At 53.4% G+C, this 22,156-nt stretch overlaps 1 protein-coding gene across 1 annotated transcript; it reads left to right on the forward strand.

Annotated features, from left to right (window-relative positions):
• Positions 1 to 1,090: 1,090 nt before the first annotated feature.
• Positions 1,091 to 9,288, forward strand: RHCG (Rh family C glycoprotein). The gene is made up of 10 exons (XM_048317591.1): positions 1,091 to 1,487; positions 4,873 to 5,059; positions 5,514 to 5,664; positions 6,006 to 6,153; positions 6,552 to 6,718; positions 7,372 to 7,509; positions 7,865 to 8,001; positions 8,552 to 8,676; positions 8,894 to 8,967; positions 9,063 to 9,288. The coding sequence occupies exons 1-10, from the start codon at positions 1,277 to 1,279 to the stop codon at positions 9,126 to 9,128; spliced, it is 1,404 nt and encodes a 467-aa protein (XP_048173548.1). The 5' UTR covers positions 1,091 to 1,276; the 3' UTR covers positions 9,129 to 9,288.
• Positions 9,289 to 22,156: the final 12,868 nt, after the last annotated feature.

Genomic DNA, 22,156 nt, shown 5'->3' on the forward strand with positions numbered 1-22,156 from the left:
CAGCAACATCCACTTGCTTTAGGTGTCCCCAAAAAGTGACCCCAGTCACACAGAGCTCTGCTCATGCAGGGTAAGGGCTAAGGCAGATGGGCTTCTCTCTTTTTCTCAGCGCTGTCTCTATCCTGCTGCCTGCACGGGGTTCAAATGAGGTTGGGGAATGATTTTGTGTGGCCGTCAGTCTCTTCAAGACCATCCACAGCATTTTTCTGCCATCTGTCATTTTGAGAAGAAAGCACACAAGAAAAAATAATAAACTCAAATTATTGCCTAATCAACACCAAAATCAGCGCTGCTTGCTCAGCCTGCGGGCCACAATTAGATGCCATCAGCAAATTTGGGCAGCTTGCCTGGGCTGCAGTCTTTCATCTCTTGAAGACTGACAAGCAACCCAGGGATCTGCAGGCAGAGGAAGGAGCTGGGATCCATTTGAAGGACTTGCCCGGCTCTTTGGGGAAAGAGAACATAATTCAAAACAGTAGGAAAAACGGAGTTTTGTGTTTATGTTTGTTAATTAAAGGAAACCTCATACCAGAGGAGGGGGCGTTCAGGCCTCCAGCACCATCTCACAGTATTGCCCTGGTTATGCAGCCCCAGCTCCGTTTGCCTTGCCAGGAGGATGCTCTGGGTAAATCGCTTTGGGAAATTATGGAACATGTGTCACTTGAACATCCTTACAGCTCTGTGGCAGCCTTGGCGGGGCCGTCGCGTGTCTGTGCACTCAATGCAGGATCTTGGTACCTGGTTTGAAGCACACACCTTCCCCTTCCTCCAGTTCTGCAGCACCGTTGCTTTTCCAAAAGCCAAGAGCGGGAGGAAAGGGCACCCTGCCTTCACCCTCAGTGCCAGCAGGGGAAGGGCGCTCGCAGAACTGGAGGGGAGTGAGGGGAGCACCCAGAGCCAGGGGGGAGGGGACAGCAGGGATCAGGGTACTCCTGCCAGGGGCTGGGAAGGGGTGTGGGACTGGGCAGAGCAGGGGGCTGGACACGCTGCCTCCACTCTCCACTCGCACTGGCCTCCACATCTTCTCGTCCCCGTGGAGGCAGGGCTCAGAGGTGCTCGGAGCAGCTCAGAGGAAAGGTACTGAAGCCTGTCCCTCCTCCCAGGGAGGAAGGTGGGTTTAGAGAAACAACCCTGCTGAAGCTCCAGTGCTCTGAAATGTGATCCTGCCAGAGGCACCTCCCTGGGCCCCACCTCGCCCTCTCCGACCTATATATGTGACCGGCCTTCGGCGGGCGCGGGGGACGCGGGCTCGCACGGTCCCCCGGAATCCCTGTGGATGGAGAGGCCGAGGCACCAAGGCATGGCAAAGAACACCTACATGCGCTGGCGGCTCCCGCTCGTGTGCCTCCTCTGGGAGGTGGCCATGATCGTCCTCTTTGGGGTCTTCGTGCACTTCGGTGCCGAAGCTGATGCACACTGGGAGGAAGAGAAGCGAGAGATGAACCTGACCAGTGACATAGAGAATGATTTCTACTTCCGATACCCCTGTGAGTATTCTGGGAGCCTAATCCTTGTGCTGGCTGGTCCCCATCCCATCCCATCCCATCCCATCCCATCCCATCCCATCCCATCCCATCCCATCCCATCCCATCCATCCTGTCCTGTGGCAGAGCCTGTCATAGGCGCTGTCTTCACCGATGGCTGGAAAGTCGCGCTCTTGCCTTGAGGCTGGTTTGGGGTTCACCAAAGAGCAAGAGAAAAGCCTCATGGCCCTCCAGTGCCTTGGAGCTCTGTCAGCAGGGTATCGTGATGTCTTTTTTCCAGGAATAGGGCTGACGTGTTCCCAGCACTGTGAAAGTTTCAGCTTGCTGCCCCCTCCCTCAGCTCTGGATCAGAGCAAGCCTTTCTGTGCACACAGAGGAACAGCTGTCGAGATCCTGTGACATCTTCCTCCTCTTCCTCCGTCCACCCCCTCACTTGTGAATTACCCTTTAGCTACTGGCATTTCAATGCCAGAGTCCTCCTAAGCTGCTAGGATCCTAGGGTTCTTGGGTCTCTACGTTGTAGTGACACAGAAATTATTAAGAAGGTTAAAGCCCTTCTGGCCAGGCAGTGCCTTTGGGTGGCTTTGATCTCCAAGGCTGGTCATCTTTGTGAGCCTTTCAGAACAGGCTGCTTCTGTAGGCAATTGTTTCCAAGGAAGCAACAGGCCTGAGTCATGCATCTATTTAGAACATTTCCATTAAAAACACCTGCTAAATCAAAGGAGCTATAGCAACCTGTGGCTGCTGAGGATTAGCTAGTTCAGAAAAGGATTGGCTTACAGAAACCTGCTGCTCAGTCAGCCTCCAGGTTCATGTACGGTCGTGGCTGCCCTAGGCTCTCCCTGGACATCTGCCCCTGGGACCAGCCCCACGCAGGTTGGTGTGGAACAGAAGCAGTGCCTGAGGGCTGCTCTTGTCACTGGTGTGCTGGGAGGACATCAGGAGTCCAAGAAAGAGCGTGTAGGAGCTAAGGAAGTGACATCTCTTCTGTCCTCATATCCCACTCCTGCTCTGCAGTGCCAAATATTCCCCCTCAAATGGCTGCATGGATTCAACACAACTAAGTCAATCTAAGGGCAGCTGCTCAGTTTAGCTTTGAATTACGTTTGTTTCAGATCTGAGGAAGAGTTCACATGCCCAAAAGCGCAGCTGTTCTTTCTCCCTTATCTAATCAGAAATATTCTCTCTCTGCTAAGACGGACAAACATGACAAGGTGGCCAAGCCCTGGAATTTTAATCCTTGTGTCCATCCAGTGCTGCTCAGAATAATGTGGTGGCTGAACACCCAAAGATCACTTGGACCCACATATCTTCGATCACTGCTGTCCACAGGACCTGTCTACAATGGCAGAGGGATAGGAGTGACAAACTGACAGGTCCTTCAAGCCAGAGATGATTGGGAAGGCGGGCAGAGGGAAGTTGTCCTGGCTTCAGGAAGCCAGTGCGTGGTTGTGTCAGTGGTGCCCATTGCCAGGTCCAGTCAGTGCGACAATTCCTTCTCATTTTGGATTGCACATGGATATTCCATAATGGGTAACTCATCTGCTCTCTAGGGAAAAAGAAATTCGATTTTTCATCCCGGGTAGCATTCCCAAAGCCCAAACACTTCCTCTTGGTAGTTATGGCAATTGTCCTCCCACAAAAGTGGGCTTACAAAACCTTTAGGGCATGGCAATGCTTGTTCTGCCTCTCGGTGATAACCGTGTTATTCTTACTAAGGGAAAACAAAGGCAAGGGTTAGAAAAATGTTTTAGTCTGGGTGCGGTTTGAAGAAAGATCTGCTCTTCCTCCTGAGTTCGTACAGGGTCTAACACACAGTGGGATCCTCTGGGTTTCTGGAAGGCACACAGTCCACAGCTTTAAGTCTGACGTGTGTATTTCTGCTTTTAGGAAGAAAGAATGAATATGTAATGCAAATGGCAGTGGATAATTCTAGCAGTATATTGTGCTGCTTACACTGGAAAAGAGAGAGGGGAAATAAATACAGCTGCAGAGAGAAAGTCTATGGGATTGTGTGGAAAAACCACAGTAAGGAAGGCTGCTTCTTAGGACATGTGGAGAAGTGCTTTTGAAGTGACCTCTGCTGAACAGTGCCAGCTGCAGATCTCGCCTCCTTCCTTTTTTCAGAGTGATTTCATAGGCATGGGAGGCATTTTTTAAGAGCAAGCAGATGAGCATGGCACTACATGGCTTAAGCCTGTCCAAATGCTCATCTTAAACAAGTTGCAAGGTCTTCTAAAGCACAAAAGGATGAAAGTCATGGCTTCTGCAGAGCTGCACTTCATGCAAGTCTTCACCAGCCCTCAGTGGAAGTAGCAGACACAAGCTCTGTGGAAATGGACCAGGGGCTGATGGATTTCAGCACAGGTTCGGGGTAGAGCGGACTTGCAGTCACTGAATTTCCTTTGCCCTGAGTTTACACCCTCTCTGAGGTGCACAGATGTTGCTGGATATAGTGGATACAATGATTTGTGCACTGCAAAATGCAGAACTTTCTGGTTTAGCTCCATCAATGCTGTGTTTATCTGTCCTACAGCATGGGTTTGCTGGTGGGAGCCTCCCAGGGGGGATCCCAGCCTTGGGCCTCCTGTTCTTTCCATGGGCTGAGTGGCCTGCAGTGTGAGGGTTTGCATGGTTCAATTTGTAAGTATGCAAGCGTTTCAGCTCACTTAATTGCAAAGCAATGCTTATCTGATAGAAACGTGCAGCATTAAAAAGTACAGTGGGTTTACTGCACCAAGAAGGTCTTTCAAGAGGCTCACACAGATCTGGTTTCCCCCGGGGAAGGGCATCTGAGGGGCTCGAGTGAGCAGGTCTGACCATTAGTGGGAAGAACTGGGTCTCTCTGGTTTAAGCACTAAAAATCTCACAAAGTGGGTTTCTGGTTTCAAGGGTATTTTGCTGCTGATTTCCAAAGCATTTAAAAATGTATTTGTAAACATTCCTTGTTCTTGTGCTCTCCTTGCTCTGAGCCGTCACCAGGACCCTGCAATGAATGGACCTACCCAAAATGACCACTTACGTGTTTGAACAAAACTTTACTGTTCATTTCACATGATATTTTTTGAGTTTTTTACAAAAGGGGAATAAACAATCTGAACAGAAAAATGTCTTCCTCTGTACACTCCATTACTCTCAGGTCTTCTTTTGCACACAGCTTTTAGTAAACATTTACTTTAAAGGCTGAGCCTTTTACCCAAAAGCCAGTTTCCAAAAGCTGAGCCCTTTTCAGACTTAGAAATGTGGGGACATGAGGCAAACACACATTTCTGCTTGAATTTCCCCCGTACTGCTTCTGATGTAATTAGTTTCTATTCAACACCAAATGCACGTGGCACTTTCAGCCCTGCTGTCCTCACAGAGCTAACAGTCCCTTCCCTCTGCACAGCCTTCCAGGACGTCCATGTGATGATCTTTGTGGGCTTTGGCTTCCTCATGACCTTCCTCAAGCGCTATGGATTCGGATCTGTGGGTTTCAATTTCCTCCTTGCTGCCTTTGGGATCCAGTGGGCTCTCCTGATGCAAGGCTGGTTCCACTCTTTCAAGAACGGGAAGATCCTCATTGGAGTGGAGAAGTAAGGAGGAGTTGGGCTCCGGGATGGCACCTCTTGCCTGGCCAGTGGCAGAGCTGGAATGAGAGCCAAGCAGCTGGCAACACCTGTCCCTCACTTACATCAAATCAGTCTCTAAACTGTTGTTTTCCCTCCACATACGTCCACTTGCTTTCCACCTGTCAGTCCAAAGGTACCTGCCATTGTGGTGGTACTGCTCAAAGGGAGATTTGAGATGAGTGTCACCCCTTAGTGCCAAGCCAAGCACCACGGATGTCAGTGCTGAGAGCACGTATCATCCGCGTTATCTAAATAATGTGGGTGTGTGAGGATGGGAGGAAGGTCAGTGGGAAATCCGGAGATGTCTCCTAATCACCTCTTTGTCTTCAGGTGGGATCTCTAGAGCAGGGTGAAGGTGAGAGTGATTCACAGAGGAGTATTTCCTTATTGAACCACAATTTTCCTTCCCCTTTTCCAGCCTGATCAATGCTGATTTCTGCGTGGGGTCCGTATGCATCGCCTTTGGGGCAATCCTGGGCAAAACCAGCCCCATCCAGCTCCTTGTCATGACTTTGTTTCAAGTCACGCTCTTTTCAGTGAACGAGTACATCCTCCTCAACCTTCTTCATGTAAGGCTTTGGGTAGTACCTGCTTTGTTCTGCTCCTTCCTCTCTGCACCTCTCCAAACTGTCTCCCTTTGCTATGGCTCCACCAAGCCACTGCCTTCATAAGCATTTAAAATGCAAGAATTCAGGCAGCAAAAGTAGACAGATTATGAAGGAGAGGGGCAGTGGGTTGTACTTGCCTGAGAAGGGAGATCTTCTGGGGTTTTACACGTAAGCTTGGCAATTCAGGAGCACTGGGTCCCTCTGTCAAGTGCGCAGACAAGCTGGGCACGATGCAAATCAGGCCTCAGCTCCAGAATGAGTGGCGATTGCAGAAGCAAACCTCTGTTTTCCCATGGCTGCAGGTAAAGGATGCGGGTGGCTCCATGACCATTCACACCTTCGGAGCCTACTTCGGCCTCACAGTCACACGGATCCTGTACAGACCCAACCTGGAGCAGAGTAAGGACAAGCAGGGCTCCGTGTACCACTCCGACCTCTTTGCTATGATCGGTGAGTCAGCCCTCATCTCGGGGGTGCTGCTACGTGGGGACCACTCAGCTGCACAGGGTGGTTCCTCCTGTGTCTCTGGGAAAAATTGAACCCAGGATATGGAGTTGAGGAGCTCTGCATCCCAGAGGGCTTTCACCTTTCAGAGTTACTCAGCTCCCTTCATCAGTGCCTGGTCTGAGATGATGCCTGGGAAGACAAGGATGTATTTTAGTTCCCTTTTTCAGCCAGCTTTTCCTGATGCTGGTCTCATCACGCGGGGTGCGGCTCGGGGGAAGGAGGACTATGGGATGTAATTTCCCCCTGTGCAAAAGTATCTTCTTTAGAGGTTTTTTTTCAGTCCCTGTATTCTCTCTTTTCCCTTTCTCCTCCTCATCCCATCTGCCCCATCCCACCACCAGGTACCCTGTACCTGTGGATGTACTGGCCCAGTTTTAACTCAGCCATTTCTGATCACGGGGATTCCCAGCACCGCTCTGCCATTAACACGTACTGCTCACTGGCCGCCTGTGTCCTCACCACAATGGCCTTCTCCAGCATGCTGCAAAAGAAGGGCAAGCTTGACATGGTAAGATGGGAGCAGAGCATTCTGCACTGCCCAGAGGACATGTAATGAGGTTGATCAAGGGCCCAGGAAACAATTGGCACTTGTGCTATGCTGAACAGATGCAGGGTTTCAGGGCATGATGATGAAACCAGCATCCAGGCAGAAGCTCTGAAATAAGAAAGTGGGAATGAGTCCTGCGGGGCTTGAGGTGTGGGGTGATGCCCTATCTGTGGTGGACCCAAGTCACAGCAGGGACTAGACTTGCTCTGCTGGGCGTGTTTGGCAGCGCTCCCCAGCAAACCAGGCCTGCGCAGCAGCTCGTGAGCAATCGGGGGGCTGACTTGTACGTGTTAGATGTGTGGGTGACATGTCTCTGTGACAGCAGAGCTTGCATGACACACGGGTGAGACAATTTCCATCTCATCACAACTCCCCACCCATATCTGTGGATGCAAAGAACGTGTGTGGTACAGGGAGTGGGAGTCTATGTGCACCTGTGCTACAGACAGAAGCCGCCTGTTCTTTTCTTGTTTTTCACCACCAAGCAGGAAAATGGGCCCTGATATTTCCTCTGGAAACATTTTCAGAGCTGATTCTCCCAGTTTGCCATTTGCACCATCCCTGAGCAATTACAATCTTCCTGAGATGCCAAGGCAGGGCGGTTGCTTCTGCAGGTCCACATCCAGAACGCCACACTGGCCGGCGGCGTGGCCGTGGGCACCAGCGCCGAGATGATGCTGACTCCATACGGCTCCCTCATTGTCGGGTCCATCTCTGGCATCGTGTCCACGGTGGGGTATGTCTACTTCACGGTGAGTGCTGCTCGAGGGGTCTGCAGCCCTGGTCCTGCTGAGGAGACCAGAAATGGATTCACTTCCCTTTGATGGTTCCTGCTTTCCAGAATCCCTTATGAGGTGCACTTCTGACTCCTTTTGCTGCCCCAAAGTGCTCAGGAAGTTTCATACTCCCAACAGGAGTGTGTTTGGAGGATTTGTTGTTGTTTTACCTTGAGCTTGGTTCACATCTTTGTCTACAAGCCCTTAGCTCTTTATTGGGACACAATATCACTCCTCTTTCTCTGCTTATCCCAGTCCTCCATGGAAGGGACTAATCCTTTCCCGGGCCACGCTCAACTCCCTCATCTGTCTCTACTTCCCTTCCCCTCAGCCTTTTTTGGAGTCTAGGTTGCACATTCAGGACACATGTGGCATCCACAACCTCCATGCCATGCCAGGCCTTATTGGGGGCATTGTGGGGGCCATCACAGCAGCCGCAGCCACGGAAGATGTATATGGAAAGGAAGGGTAAGATGGCTTGAAAATCTTCCCTGAGAACAGATTTTATCTGAAACTCTGTGGGCTGGGAGCAGGGAGCAATTAAGAGCTTTTGTTAATAGTTCAGAGTTGCCCAGAGTTGTCCCTCAAAAACATGGGGCGCACTGACTGTGTTGGGCTTACAGAATTGTAGTCCATCTTACATAGCAGCATCTTATGCAGCTGATTCCTGGTGGCCTCATAAAGTGAGCCACAGTCCTGCTGTTTGGCATTATTCTGGGCCACAATGGGTAGGGAAGTGCTTCTCCCTCCCCCCTGCATTGTTTTGTGGGGTCAGGTAAGGCTAAAAGTCTGAATTACAAAGCGAATGTTTATATTTTGGGCTTCTCCTTGGTAAAGCTTTGCCAGGGCCAGAGAAGGAAGTGAGCAGTGTTTTGGTCATTGCAAAACTCTCCTGGTCGATTGTAGAAGAGGGATGGGGCTAGGAAGGAGTTCCCAGGAGAGCAGGGCAACATGGTTCCTCTGGAGCCAGGGAATATCTCCTGCCAGGGGCTGTTGTCACCATTTCTGCCCTCGGCAGGTTCATCAAGGCGTTTGACTTCACCGGCGCGTACCAGACGCGGACACCCAGCATCCAGGGAGGGTTCCAGGCGGCCGGCATTGTGGTGTCTCTGCTGATGGCATTTGCTGGGGGTGCCATTGTGGGTAAGCCGGAGGGGAGCGCGGAGCGGGGAGGGCTGAGCCAGCCTGCAGCTGAAACAGAGGCATCAGTCTGCTCCTTCTCCATGGCCGGGGCGATCATCCTGGGGGAACGGCACTGAGCAACGTGCCAGGGCTGCGTTTGCCCCCTTGGGTGGACCACCCTCATGCCGCCTGCATCCCTCACGGCCCCCTGCCCACCGCCCTGCCCTCCTCCTTCCAGGGGGCATCCTGAAGCTGCCCATCTGGGGGGACGCCGCGGCCGAGAACTGCTTCGAGGACGACGTGTACTGGGAGGTGAGGGGGGCGCGGGGCGGGAGCGGGGCGGGGGGCACGAGATGGCGCTGTCGGCCCGCGGCCCGGCCCGGGGGGCTCAGGGGGCTCTGCCGCAGGTGCCGGAGGACGAGGAGAGCGACGCGTACCACATGCACAACCCCGACAAGCCCGCCTCGCCCTGAGCCGCGCCCCGCCGCCCGCCCGCCTCCCCCGCCGCAGGAGCTCGCCCCGCTGCCGGGGCCGAAGGATCGCCTTCTCCCCGTGACGACGAGGGCTCTGCCCTACTCTGCCGCGTTCGTAACGAGCTGCTGTGGATATAATAAAGACGTGTTCTTCTTTCCAGGGCTGTGCTGCTTTGTGTCAGCGGCCGAGCGGGATGGGATGTCGCCCAGAGCCGTCTCTCCCGCCGGCTGTCGGGAGAGCTCTTGGCTGCCCGGGACAAAGTGGAAGCGCTGGGACACTCCTGGTGCCTCGGGGACAAAGTGGAGGCATGAACGGTGGCAATAGAGGCTGGGTGTGTTAGTTAGATACTGTACTGGATAGTGCCGGCTGGGGAGACGCTTAGTTTGGGAGCTGGCACCTTGAGATGACAATTCAGAAGGTGATGAGCCCCTATGGGAAGCACAGGCCAGGCTGGTTCTTTTTGAGGAGGGGATGCTGGGGTGCAGCAGCTGTCCCTGCACTCATCGTGCCATCCACAGTGGGGTGAGGGCCAGCTGTGAGTCCAGCTACACTCCTACATGATGGCCTCTGCCATCGCCTTCCCTTGAACTGCCCTACTGAGACCTCCATCAGCTCCCTGGGAACCTTGTTAGGATGTACAGCACAGACTGACAGGATCCTTTCCTCTTTTTTGGCTTCAGCCATTTCTACCAGTGTCATCAGATGGCTCCTTCCACTTACTGGTGCTATTCTGATGGGAAGAGGACAGTCACTTTCTCTTAGCTGGACCATCAGGCTTCAGACGGAGTTGGAGGAAACAGGGATGAAAACCAGGCCTAAAATCCTACATGTTTTCCAGGGTGATATAATGTGAGGAGCAGGAAAGGAAAAGAGAGGGGGGGGGAAGGAGGTAGGAGGGCTGATAGGTCTCTTCACTGCATCTAGCTGTAATTCTTACACCTGAGGGGGGGAGTCAAAAGTAGCTATTCACATCCCCTTGGGATATGACACCCTCATTTTCCATGCTGAGTAAAGACAAAAACCCTTTACAACATGTTTCTGGAATTTGTCAGCGGCTGCCAGCAGCAGCATGTTAATTAAATGTCGGCAAAGATGGAAGCAAGAGGCTCTGCTCTAATTGGACACTTTGCTTGGTGGAGCTGAAAAACATTGTGACAGAGGAGGAGGTGCCGAAACACTGTGTTCCCCTGCCATGGCGCAGGGACGGGGACAGCCAGGCACGGGAGACGCTCTCTCCTGTACACGCGTTGCCTCCATTTGGCCTGAAACAACCTCACCATTGAAAAAAGAAGAGTAATAAAAGATCTAAAATCCTCCATAGGATTGGTCTCGAGCATGGCAGCAGTGTGTGATGCAGGGAAAGGGCTGGTTGGCTAAGGAGAAATTCAGAAATATCGTAGCTGGGCCATCAGGAGCTCCAGCCCTCTTGCCAGCAAGTGGTATATTGTGTATTTATTTTACGATGGCAAAGGCAGGACTGACAGGGGTTAGAAATGGTCTCTGGAGAATGATCCCTGCAGAGGCTGAAGCATATGTTGAGCTGCATCTTTTCTCCAGAATAGGGATGGGAAAATGTAGGGCAGTTTTCCCTGTGCAGGGATCTCCTGAAGGAAGGAGATCTCCTCCCAGCTTCTCTGCACTGGGAAAGGGATGTAACAGCCATTTTCTGCTCACAGCTTCATTCAGAGAGTGCATCAGAAACCACCACAGGGATGTTTACTAACAGGCACCATAGACAATGTCATTTCAAAAAGGGAGTTCTAAACTCTTCCCCCCAAGTCTGCAAAATCTGAAAGCAGCAGCAGACCTTTTGGGCACTGCATTTCCTACTGTGTCACCAGACTGGTGTCCCTCCATCCCACACCATTTGAGTTCTGTCTGTGTCCCAGATAATCTGTGTGTCCAACCTTCATGACCCTCTGATCTTCCTCCCAGCTGCTTGCAAGGGGCTGTGGGGTTCAGTAATGGCAAAGACTGGGTGACCCTTACTGCTTCTGCGAGGTGGCCAGCCCACATCTCTTGTGGGACGGGTCTGTGAGCCCTGGGAGATGTTCCCATGTGCACGTGCTGGAAGAAGAAGCCCTGACCCAGTTCCCTGTCCCTCCGGGCTCTGCTTCCTCCTCATGGGAAGACACCTAAATTGCCCAGGCTGCTGGGCAGCGAAGCGTTTTATTGCCCATGCTCTTGCGGGGCTCAGTCTGGTCTCAGTACCTAAATCACTCTCTGGGGCTGGCTGTGCAGTTTTAATTCCCTGGCAAACAATGCTGGGATCGGGCTGGCGCGTTTGAAGTGCAGTCGCCGCCCCAGCAGTGGACGGAGGGTTTCTCAACAGGGGAGCGTGGAGAGCAGAGGATTGGGCTGCTCTGGCAGGCGGGAGAACGTGTGAGAAAGGGGCTGTAGATACTCGTGGGGATTAGGTGCTACAAATTGGCTGGGAAGCACCGGAGGCATTGACCAAAGTTGTCCTGGGGCAGGTTCCCATGGGGGGGGGGGGGCCGCTGAAACAACCTGCCTTCAAGGAGGCTGGAAGGCCCAGCCTGGCTGCTAATCCCCTGGGATCTGTGTGGCACGGAGCAGAAAAGAGGTTTAAAAAAAGAGAAAATCTCATGTAAAGGTGGTGGTTTCCCCAAGGGGATGATGTTAGAGAGAGCAGGGAGGAGGTGGGGGGGGAACAGCGTAGTTTAATCCCTCTTTTAATAGGCAGGTGGTGGGCTTTGCTCGCACTCCTGCTTCTGTAAGCTGCTGCAGAGATTTTGGCAGAAGGCCTTTGCTCACCTCTGCTGTCCCTCATTCTTGGTGGAGAGGGGCCCCATCTGTGGATCTGCCCGAGACAAGGGGGGTTGCCTGCTTACTGCATCCATGCCCATGTGTGTGTTGGTGTGCATGAGTGCAGCTACATGGTGCCAACCCCAGATTTGGGCTGAAATGGACACATTGCACACCCCAGCCCCTGGCCGCTGCGTATCTGCTGCTGGCAGAGTGCCCATGTGTACAAAGCCGCATGTTCCCACAGCCGTGCCTCAGCCTTCTTGACCTCGCACAACTGGCACGCTGAAAACCACGCTGTGGGTGCTGCTGGTGATGCTCACACGGTGTTGGCCGTGGTGCCACTGTGCACATCCTCCCACCTTGGCCACGCACATCCACCTACCTTTGGGCCGGAGCGAGCGCGTGCGTGTCCGGCCCGGCGTGTCCACGCCTGCGTGAGCACCGCTCCGGCCCCTTCTGAAGGAGCGCTGTAAATTGTAATCAGATTAGGGCAGCCGGTCGCTTAGGGCCCTTGAAAAGGGCATACGTCCCCTCATCAGTACCTAGCATTGAGTCGCACAAAGGGTCTAAGTAACTCGGCAGGGGTCGGGCCCTCTGGAGCGCAGGGGAGGGGGCTCGCCTTTCTTTTCTCTCTGTCCCTTGTAATTATGTCAATTTGCTAGCCAAATTGTTTGCTTGAGTGGACAGTGGGGGCTTGCCCCCCTTCACACCTCCCCCCCACCCCTAACCCCATTCATGTGCTAATGTGGGAAGGAGCATGGCCTCCTGACTTCGGGAGGTGGCCGTCAAGGAGCAAAGCACAGGGGTGCATGGGCCAGGAGTCCCCCGTTTAGGTGCCCATGGTGGATGGCTTGGCCTTGCAGCCCTGATGAACTGGGCACTCCTGTTTACTTTAGCCCATGGCAGGCTGTGCAATGGCCAACCTGCCCCAGACAGCCCTGGTTTTCTCTGGCCACCCCTCACCTGCACCACATGCCCGCTCGGGCCACGGCATCCCCAGGGCCAGGAGCCATGCCCTCCTCACAGTGGTTTTCCCGGCACACCTCCCCACCCGTGCACCTCCCAGCATTTGCATATATTCTGCCCGCAAATCCTTGTCAAGGGGACCCTCTTTATTGCCTGTATAGATCACAGGGTGTTAGTTAAGGGGCTTCTTTGTATTGCCTCAGACAGCTGGGGTCATCAAAAGTCCTGTGGTGGGAAGGAGAGACAGGAGGAGGGGGGAAGCTCTGACAATACAGACTGAAGGATTAAAGGAGCATATAAAGTTCCTATTGAGTGAGACAAGAGGCTGTTCACTCCCAAGATTGACAGCAACCAGGAGGCGATTCCCAACACAATGTCCAATTAATTCTCTACCCTCTTCACTGCCGTCTCCTCCTCCCTCCTCTCCTGGGCTGGGCATGAGCAGGGAAGGGCTGAAGCTAAGATCCTCGAGAAGGTTAATTAATTATTCCTGACTAAGAGGAGCTTGCCAAGGTGCAGGCCAGTCCCCAGGCTTGCTGGTCATCCATCCCCCTCCCACAGGCTACCATCAGTTTGGGCCACTTCAGGGTAGTTTTCCTCTCTATCACAGAGCTGTCCCACCAAAGGTCCATCTTCATGGCATGTACTGGACAATAACCCGGGCTACTGCTGAGCCCAGAAGAGGCAGATTTAGGGCTAAAGCCAAGCTGACAGTGGAATGCAGCAGGACAAGGCAGCAGCAGGAAAGCTGGGGAGCAGGGCAAGGTGCATGGCCAAGATGTACGGGCGTGCAGAGCATCTGGGGAGAGACAGAGCAGTGTGTGCCAGGCCTGGGGATCAGATTTTACCTGTGTGTCCAGTGGCAGTGGTTAAAGCAGCTCCACCTACCCTGGTTATGTAGGGAGAAGTGAGTTTCTGGCAGTGAGGATGCATTTCCACTGTTCCCTGGGCTGGCCACCCACACTGGCCCCAGTGCTGGGTATAGCAAGACTTGTAGGAGATATTGTAGGATACTGCATCTCTCTGATGTACCTTCATGTACAGGGGCAGAATCTGGGCCACCATGTGAAATTTCTGCAAAGCACTGAGTACACAAATTGTCTGACCTGTCTGTTCTGGTTTTTTCCTTACAAACATCTCAGCCCAGAGGGAGGAAAGCACCTTTCTCTGAGCTGGCCATCTTTTTCTGGTACTCTCTGCAGCGGGGAGGCTCCCAGACATGAGTGTCAAATGTCCTTCAACAGTGACAAACATTTTCAGACCACCTCATTTGGAAGAAAAAAAAATGCAACCAGGACAGCCTGTTCTCACCACAGGGACATTTTGGCCAGCCCATCTTCTACTGCTCGGCACTGACCCCTTCCCCTCTGCTGCCCCTGCCCATGGCACTGAGGATGCCCCGGTCAGCACGGGGTGGGGGACCAGTGCTGCCCTCCCTGCACACCTCACGAGCAGGGGATGCCCTCAGGATGCCGGCATGGGGCTGCCAGTGGCCCGGCACCTCCTGCCCGCTCCCTCCCGCCGCACACGCTCCCAGTGAAGTTGTTTGAAAGTCTTCCGGCAGTTTTCATGGCCGGGAATAACAGATTAGCCATGATCTGATCAGCCCAGTATCTAAGCTGTATTCTCCCTGCTGACAAGTATTTGTAAGAGGGGAGGGGCCACTTTCAGCCCAACGATGAATCTTTCACCGACAAGAAAAGACCCTTTTTTCTCCCTGCCAGCCACGGGCTGCTCCATGCCCTGTTGCTAAGCGAGACCCGGGGCTGCTGCTTGCACGCGGCCGGCTCCAGCCGAGCCCTCGGGTTAGCAGGATCAGGATATTCACACCAGACATCTTGTATTTTAGGGAGGGTGTTTCTTTTCTTACCCACCTCTGGCTGGCAAATAACAGCTCGCCGGCGAGGCCCAGGGATGCCCCTGCTGAGGCAGCTTGCCCTGGGAGGAAAGGGAAAATGCAGAAGCCTTTGGAGGGCAGACTGGGGCATCGCGGTCAGGCACTCAGCCCTGAATGTCTGGGGTTTGCTACCACACATGGGGGTGTCCCTATCTGGGCTGTGGAAGGCCAGCCACCCCACAGCCCCCATGTCCTGGTGGGTTTGGGTCCAGCGGGAGCTTGGGGATGTCGCCTTGGAGGATAGTGCTTGTGTCCAACAAAAACCTGGCTCGGCCTCATGCAGGGGTGGCTCTGGGCATGGTAACGCAGGGGAACGTGTGACAGAGGAAACAGGAGGGTGATCTCCAGGTTTGGGATGCTTTTTTAGTCCCCGCAGCTTCTCTCTGCTCCAGAGCACCCTCTTACCCAGTCAGCACCAGCCGTGTGACCCTGAGAGAAAGAAGGGAAATCACTAAAACAAAGGCTTCCAGGCTATTTCTGGAGCTGCCAGCATGAGGTGCCCTCGCCTAAGACATGGTGCTCGAATCTCCCTCCTCTCCTGCAAGGCAGCGGTGCAGGCAGGACTGCAGGCTGCCAGGGCCTGGGCTGGCACCTTCGCAGAGCCCTGCCTGCCCTGCCCGCCCTCGCTCGCAGGCAGAGTGCTGGGGGAAGGAAGGAGGCTCTCCTTCGTTCAGGTACCCCTCCAGTGACTCTCTAGTGCTGCTGCCGAGCCTCCCTCGCCAGCCCTGAGCAAAGGCATCCCTGAGTGTTACTGATGCACGGCAGCTCAGGCTCTTTGTGAGCAGCCCTGTGCAGGAAATCTCCCTCTCCACTGCTGTAGGAAGCCTGGAGAAACCTGCTCACTCCTACCTCAGCCCGGGGAGTCTTGCTTGACCTCAGACTCCTGCAAGCCCTTGATCTCCTGATAGAGGTGACCAGGGTTCATTCCACTGACGTGCAGGACTGTGGAAGAGACAAGCAGAGAGGCTGTTTCCTTTTCCACAGGAAAGATAAACCGCTCTGGCACGGCATCACAAGCTGCTCCCTCTCCTCAGGCCATGCCCTGTGCCCAGCTGGTGCAAAAAAACCCAGGGAAAGATGCCAGAGGGGATGCAAAAGTTACTGCTGCTTTGAGCAGCACAGAAAGGAAAGAAACCCTGAGCCTCCTGGTTTGAAACACAGAACGCTGGATCCGTGGCTGTGATCCAGCCCCTTTCTGGATCTTTAGCAGCACAAAGCCGCTGAAAAGCTGTCCTCTCTGGCCCAGGGAGCTCTCCTCCAGTTTGTGGAGGGTCACTCGCTGACTGAAGGGGCAGCACCAGTGCTGTCACAGCCACCTCCAGTGCCATGGGCAATGCGATGGGTTTCCCAGTGCCTAGAGGTTGTCCTAGGTCACACCAGAGGCACGATGACTTTCTCCAGTCTTCCTGGGAACAGAAGTACCTATGTTTGGCATTCTGGGGGCAGGTGGATTTATGGTGCAGGTGCTCTTTCAGTTTGTGCTTGCCATGGGCAGCAATGGCTGCATGGGCTGTTTTCCATTCCTGGCAGAGGGCACCCGCCCCAAATAAATCCCTCCTAGCCCGCAGTTTCTGAAGGACATGCTCAAATCTCTCTAGGCTTGAGCCAGCAAAGCACAGGCAAGGTCTGCTGACTTTTGAGGCTCTCACACAGTCCTACCTAAGTCTCTGTTATGCTTTTTTCCTGGCTGTTGGCCATTCTGGCATGGGCAAGCTCTCAGCTTTGGGACCTTAGCATTCCTCTGGTACTTCAGGCCAGATTTCTCACTCTTTTTGTGCATCTCTGCCAGCCATGAGTCATGTTCTCCACGGCACAGACAGGTCTCCTGCCTTGCTCTGCAGCCAGGAATCACCTGTGTGAATGAGCAGCAAGAGAGCTGGAGGGGGGCTGAAGCACAACTCCCTTCATCCTCTCCTGGGGCGGCTGAATGACTTTTGACATACATCTTAAAGCTTCCTGGCCCATTGCTTGGTTAAACCTGCAAATGGCCTCTGTTCCTCTTGGATAAACTCTCTGACTCATTGACTTCTTCATCTGCAGTACAATGACCCGATGCTCACACCACGGATATGAAGACCCATGTTTGACTGCCCCCGACTTCCACTGACCAGGTTTTCAGGAGCTCCATGTGCTACATACAGCAAGTCCACAGCATCAGAATTAACTGCTCCTGACTTTATTCCTTTTTGTCTCGATTGTGTCTGCTGGCTTTGCTTCCAAGCCTTGGCTTTGCCTCGGATTGTGCTTGGCAGGTGCTGGGAGGTGCTCTGTGGATGAGAGCAGGAGCATCCCATATGGCTTCCCTTTTCTCTGGAGAATCCTGAACCACTAAATCCAATTTACTCTGTAACTCTGGGTAGTCTCTACATTGGAAATGCTCTATAGAACACTTATTTGGGGAGGATGTGGTCTGCAGAGAGATTTGACTGTCCTCCTGATGGTCTGATCATCTGCAGGAGAGCACAGGGGCTCTTCCATGACCAGGGCTGAGCAGCACCATGTCTTCCTGAGGAAGAAAGGAAAATTTGCCTTCAAGAACTAGCAGGTAAAACCTGATCTGAGAATTCATGTCCCAGTGCTGAAATAAACCATTGTGCAGCGAAGAATAGTACACAATGTAAGCACTCAGGAAAGAAGAAAATAATTTTATCCTGATTTCTAGTGTCTTCCTGACTTGTGAGCACCCTTCCATACTCACACATGTCAGCAGAACACCATGGAGATATATTTATATGAAAATCCGTTTGTCTCCACAGCTATCTATAGCATTTCTTTCCATGCCCTCAGCTCCTGTGGCTGTGGGCTCGCCTTGCCTGCTTGGTTCCAGCGCCTGGAACATCCCTGTGCAAAGGGTTGGCATCAGCACCCCATGTCCAAAGGAAACCAAAATAAAGAGCCATCATGGGATCAGAATGGGAGCTTGGATGGTCTGGGAGCACATGGGGAGCCTCGAGCACCGCAGCATCCTTTTCTGGGGCGCTGCCAGCGGGGAAGGGGGTCCCCCCACGGGCCTCCCTGCAGACGAGGGCCCCCGCTCAGAAAGAAGAGGCGGCACATCAGTATGCAGGAGTGGTCGCTGCTCGCCAATAAATTAGCATAAACCACTCTAGGAGGTAAATAGACATACAAGGCGCCAGTGTGTGCAGCGTGGGCTGCGGCTTTGTCTCAGCCCCACTATTGTCACGGCCCCTGCTGCACACTGACCGAGTGGGGCCGGTGTGGTGGGCTCTTACACTTTTGACTGCTGGATAAAAGGGGGGAACATAAAGAGAGGGGAGAACTTTTTTTCGGGTTTTTTTATAAGTCCAGACGAAGTTACAGACGTCTGTTAAACGTCAATTACAGCTGAATAAAGACGTCTGCTTGAGGCTTAGTTATGGCTCCTTTCAGCCACCGAGATTTTTCCAGGGCTGGTCCGGGATGCCTTCGGCAACCTAATTTGGAGATTGTAACTCTATAAACAGGCTCTGGCATTAATCAAGGCTGGTGAAAATGCAAATGATGGCATGAAGGGGGCTTGGGGACGGGACGGGGTCCTGCGCCTTGCAACTCAGGGCAGGGAGTAAAAAGGGGAAAGCGAAGGGGAGGAAGAAAAGGGCCATGCAGAGGAGTAGGGATCCATAAATAGAGAGCTTCGTGGGGTTTGCCGGCTTTCCTCATGGTGCTCTGAGAATCTGGTCCCATCAAGACCCATCTGTATCCCACTGCTTCCCACTGGTTAACCCTTGTGGTGCTCCTGGCCATACAAGCCTGGTTGCCTATGTTTTTCCCAGCAAGACCAAAACCAAAACAGCAAAAAACCAGGTATTCAATGCTTTAAAATCCTGGAGGATCACTGGCTGTTTGGGAGCATCCAGACTGTATGAGAGAGGGTGTCAGGACAGTTTGGAGGCTGCAAGGAATGATTCCTTTTGGAAGGGCAGCTCATGCTCTGTGTGTCTCCCTGCTGCTTGGGTGGCTTGTTGATGTTTCCATTTTGCCATGGGAAAAAGGCCTCTGAGCTCTAGCTGGGTGAGGGGGGAATGAAGCCCCTGGTCAGTGTTGCCCATGCCATTAAAAGACATGCTGGTGACCACAAAGACCAAAACACCCTTCAGACAAGACAAGGGCCTTCTTCCCTCTTGGATACGTCCATGTCAAGAGGCTGAGGGTGGAGGGGTGGAGCTCCCCTTGGCCTCATTGGCAATATTGTCTTGTGCCCTGGGACAGGTCAGTACCTGGTGGGGAGAGCCATGTCCTGTTGTATAGCCATGTCCTAGCCAGATATTGCAACCCAGAATATGAGGAATAAGCCTGAAAATCAGAGTGGCAGCAGTGCAGATGCTGAGGGCTTGCTGTCTGATGTGTGCTGTGGAGGAGGCTCACTGCTCACTCCCCCCAGACTATGGAGCATCCTTCCCATGCTCTGCCCTGGGGCTCAGCGCTGCGCTGGCCCAATGTGCCACGTGGTGACTGTGGATGGATGGTCCAGAGGAGCTCCAATCTCCCTCCTTTCCCCAGATCTTCTGGGAATCTTCTATTTTGGATACATTTGAGAGGAGAGGTGAGTATTTTAAAGGTAACAGTAGCACAGGAACCCCCTTTCCATTCTGCTCCCTTGGGAAAGCGTGTTCTCCTCTCATTTCCATTCTTTGGGGATCATTCTCTCCCCATCCTAACCCCTCTTCTTTTATTCTCTCTCACCTGCTCTCCCACATCTCATATGAGTACGCACTCCTGTCTCCTCTGTTTCCATATCAGAAAAATCAAACTGGCAGAGAGACACAGAAACTCCAGAGAGTCCCTTCTCTGCTTTCTTGGAGAAACTCTTGTCCATTTTCAACAGACCCAGAGTGCCAGGTTCTTCCTTGGCCCATGGGGATAGAAGTTGCGCTCCCATCCATCTCCCGGACCTGCCATGGGACTGGCTTGCAGGGTTGACAGAAAGGGGGATTTATTTCAGAGCACTGAAACAGAAATGAACATCCTAGGTCCTTCCCCTTTGGGTGATGATTAGGAAGGAGCCTGCCCCTCCTGAACTGTTAACCTGACACTGCTGGGGACTGAAACCGGATGTATTTTCCCCAGGTTTTTTTCCATCCACCCGTGGCTTCAAAGAAATGGGCTGAAAAACCAACAGCATACTTCTGGAAAACTCCTGAAGGATACCCTCCAACCCAAGGAGAATCTACAGGGTGGATTCTGGCCAGAAGACATTCTTTTGATGATGGTTTATACACAGCAGAGCAATTTTCCTGATGAAGCAGCCTGAGAAATCTGTAGTTGGTCCTGGGGAAGTGTGAATGAGGTGCTGTGCCAAGGCTGTGGAAACCCCTTTCAGGGAAGTGGCACATGTTCATGGGTGTCTTTTTGCAGGATTTGGTTTTTTTGCAGCAGGATGTGGTTCAGAGGAAAGCCAAGGGAAGGACAGGAGGGTGCAGCCTCACAGAGCTGCGAAGGCTGGCTTAGGCAGAGATGCAGAGAAGCAGTACCTGAACAGGCATCCGGTTGCTCTGGGCTGAACTGGGAATGCTGGTTCTCCAAGGCCTCTGCCTGATGTTACTGTGCATTCACATCCTTTCCCCTTTCACCTGGGAAGAGGGGTACAGGCAGATTTTTGGGGAGCTGACAGCACTTCCAAGAGAAGGAAGGTCAGACCTTGCAGTGAAAAAGTGTCACTGAGCCCAGAAGCCAAGAGACGACAGAAAAAGAAGGGGTGGAGGTGGGAAGGAGGAAGAAGATGAGAGGATGATAAAGGGGGATGTGAATCAGGGCACAGAGCCAGCCCGGCGGACAACGCCCAGGGCTTCCCGAAAAAAATGGAGGATGGGGTGGACCAGCGACAGCTGGAAGATTTAATTGCTCCTCTCCACAGACCTGTTCGGCTCCCTCCCTCTCAGATCTGCATTTCAATATGAGAGCAGCAGTAAGTGGGATGCCGCTGGAAGGGGTTAGAATGATTAATCATTTAAAAAGCAAGATCTTAATTACAGGGTGCAATTTTTGCTATTTAAGGAGTCCATTAGTTTCCAGAAAGGAAAAAAAAAAATATATATATATATATATATACTGCAGGTTATTCTCCTTTTGAAGAAAATGGGAGGGGGAGAAACCGGGGGGCCGCAGCACCCAGGCTGGCGTGGCCGCCCCTGCCTGGGCGAGGGCGTTGGTGTGCGAGGATGGCGAGGGGGAGGTGGTGTCATTTGTTCCCCGAGTGATATTTTTGAAGGGTGCTGGCTGCAAGCGTTCGCCGCACTCAACCACGCGTTGGCACAATCTGTGCCGGAGCAGGCAGACGGCTTGTGCTCAGCCTCCCCCGGCACGGCTCCTCCTCCGCCGGGAGCAACGGGAGCATTCGGCCGCTGTCAGCACCACTGACCCCTCGGCCAGAATAGCTCCCAAAGGATGTTTTGGGCGGTAATTGCCGTGATAACATCTTGTCTGCTGCGAGCCAGGCTGAGACCTCGGACGGCTCATCTTGCCCGCGGCTGGGGCAGCTCCGATCAGGCGGGAGGGGGGGGGGGGGGGCTACAGAGCGCCATGGGCCGCAGTGCTACCCCTGATGGGTGCCAAGGGACATCGGGGCACAAGGGGACACCGACTCAACTGGTGCCGGGACCGGCGGCTGCGGGCTCGGCCCCGTCTCACCCCGCGCCGCAGCCTGGAGGGAGGTGACGGGGGTTAATCGCCCACCGCCTCCCCTCTGACCCCTCTGTGGGTTTTTCTCTTGTATGGTCATTTAGCCGTCCCCTGACACAAAAGAGAGCGATTAAACACAGCTCAGGCCCTTCATGCTTTAGTGGATTAATTTGCTGATCCCCCACGGATTAAAGGTCTCGACAGGATCAGCGGGAGCAGCGGGGCAGACCCCGGCGGGAGGAGGCCAGTGATAGTCCCGGGCAAGCTCCAGCCCGCAGCAATCCCCCTCTCCGGGGACCTCGCGGTGTCACCGAGCCATGTCAGGGTTCAAGGCATCGGAAGCTCGCCTAAATACCGCATCCCCAACCCTCCTGCTCGCTTTGCCGACTGCCGAGCGATGCGGAGTCGCTGTCGCCCGTTCGCTCCAGGGAGCAGAGCCTGTTCCCATGCACCCAGTAAAGGCGAATGGGGATAGCGTGACCGGCTGCTGCAAAGGAAAGAGGGAGCAGTGGTGATTTTTGGGGGCTGCACCCCAATGAGAGGGGAGCGTGGTTACCCTCCCCAGGCCTGCGGGAAGCAGAGATTGCATCTGCCTTTAATTACTCCCTCTCTACATATCAGATGCTCGTGCACCTTCTGCACATGAATGCTGATTAATTGCAGGGTTAGGCTCCGAGGCAGGCCGGACCACATTATTTCTGATGTTTGCTCTTTTCACGAGGAGAATAAATGCCATGAATCCACAGTAATCAGTGGCTTTTAGCTTGTCACTCTTAT

Source organism: Corvus hawaiiensis, chromosome 13, assembly GCF_020740725.1.
Source record: "Corvus hawaiiensis isolate bCorHaw1 chromosome 13, bCorHaw1.pri.cur, whole genome shotgun sequence".
In the NCBI taxonomy this organism is placed as follows: domain Eukaryota; kingdom Metazoa; phylum Chordata; class Aves; order Passeriformes; family Corvidae; genus Corvus; species Corvus hawaiiensis.

Coding starts and splice junctions, on each gene's coding strand:
- RHCG (XM_048317591.1), top strand. CDS start 1,277: ATGGAGAGGCCGAGGCACCAAGGCATGGCAAAGAACACCTACATGCGC. Junction 5,060..5,513: donor ATCCTCATTGGAGTGGAGAA/GTAAGGAGGAGT, acceptor CCCCTTTTCCAG/CCTGATCAATGCTGATTTCT. Junction 6,719..7,371: donor AGAAGGGCAAGCTTGACATG/GTAAGATGGGAG, acceptor TTGCTTCTGCAG/GTCCACATCCAGAACGCCAC.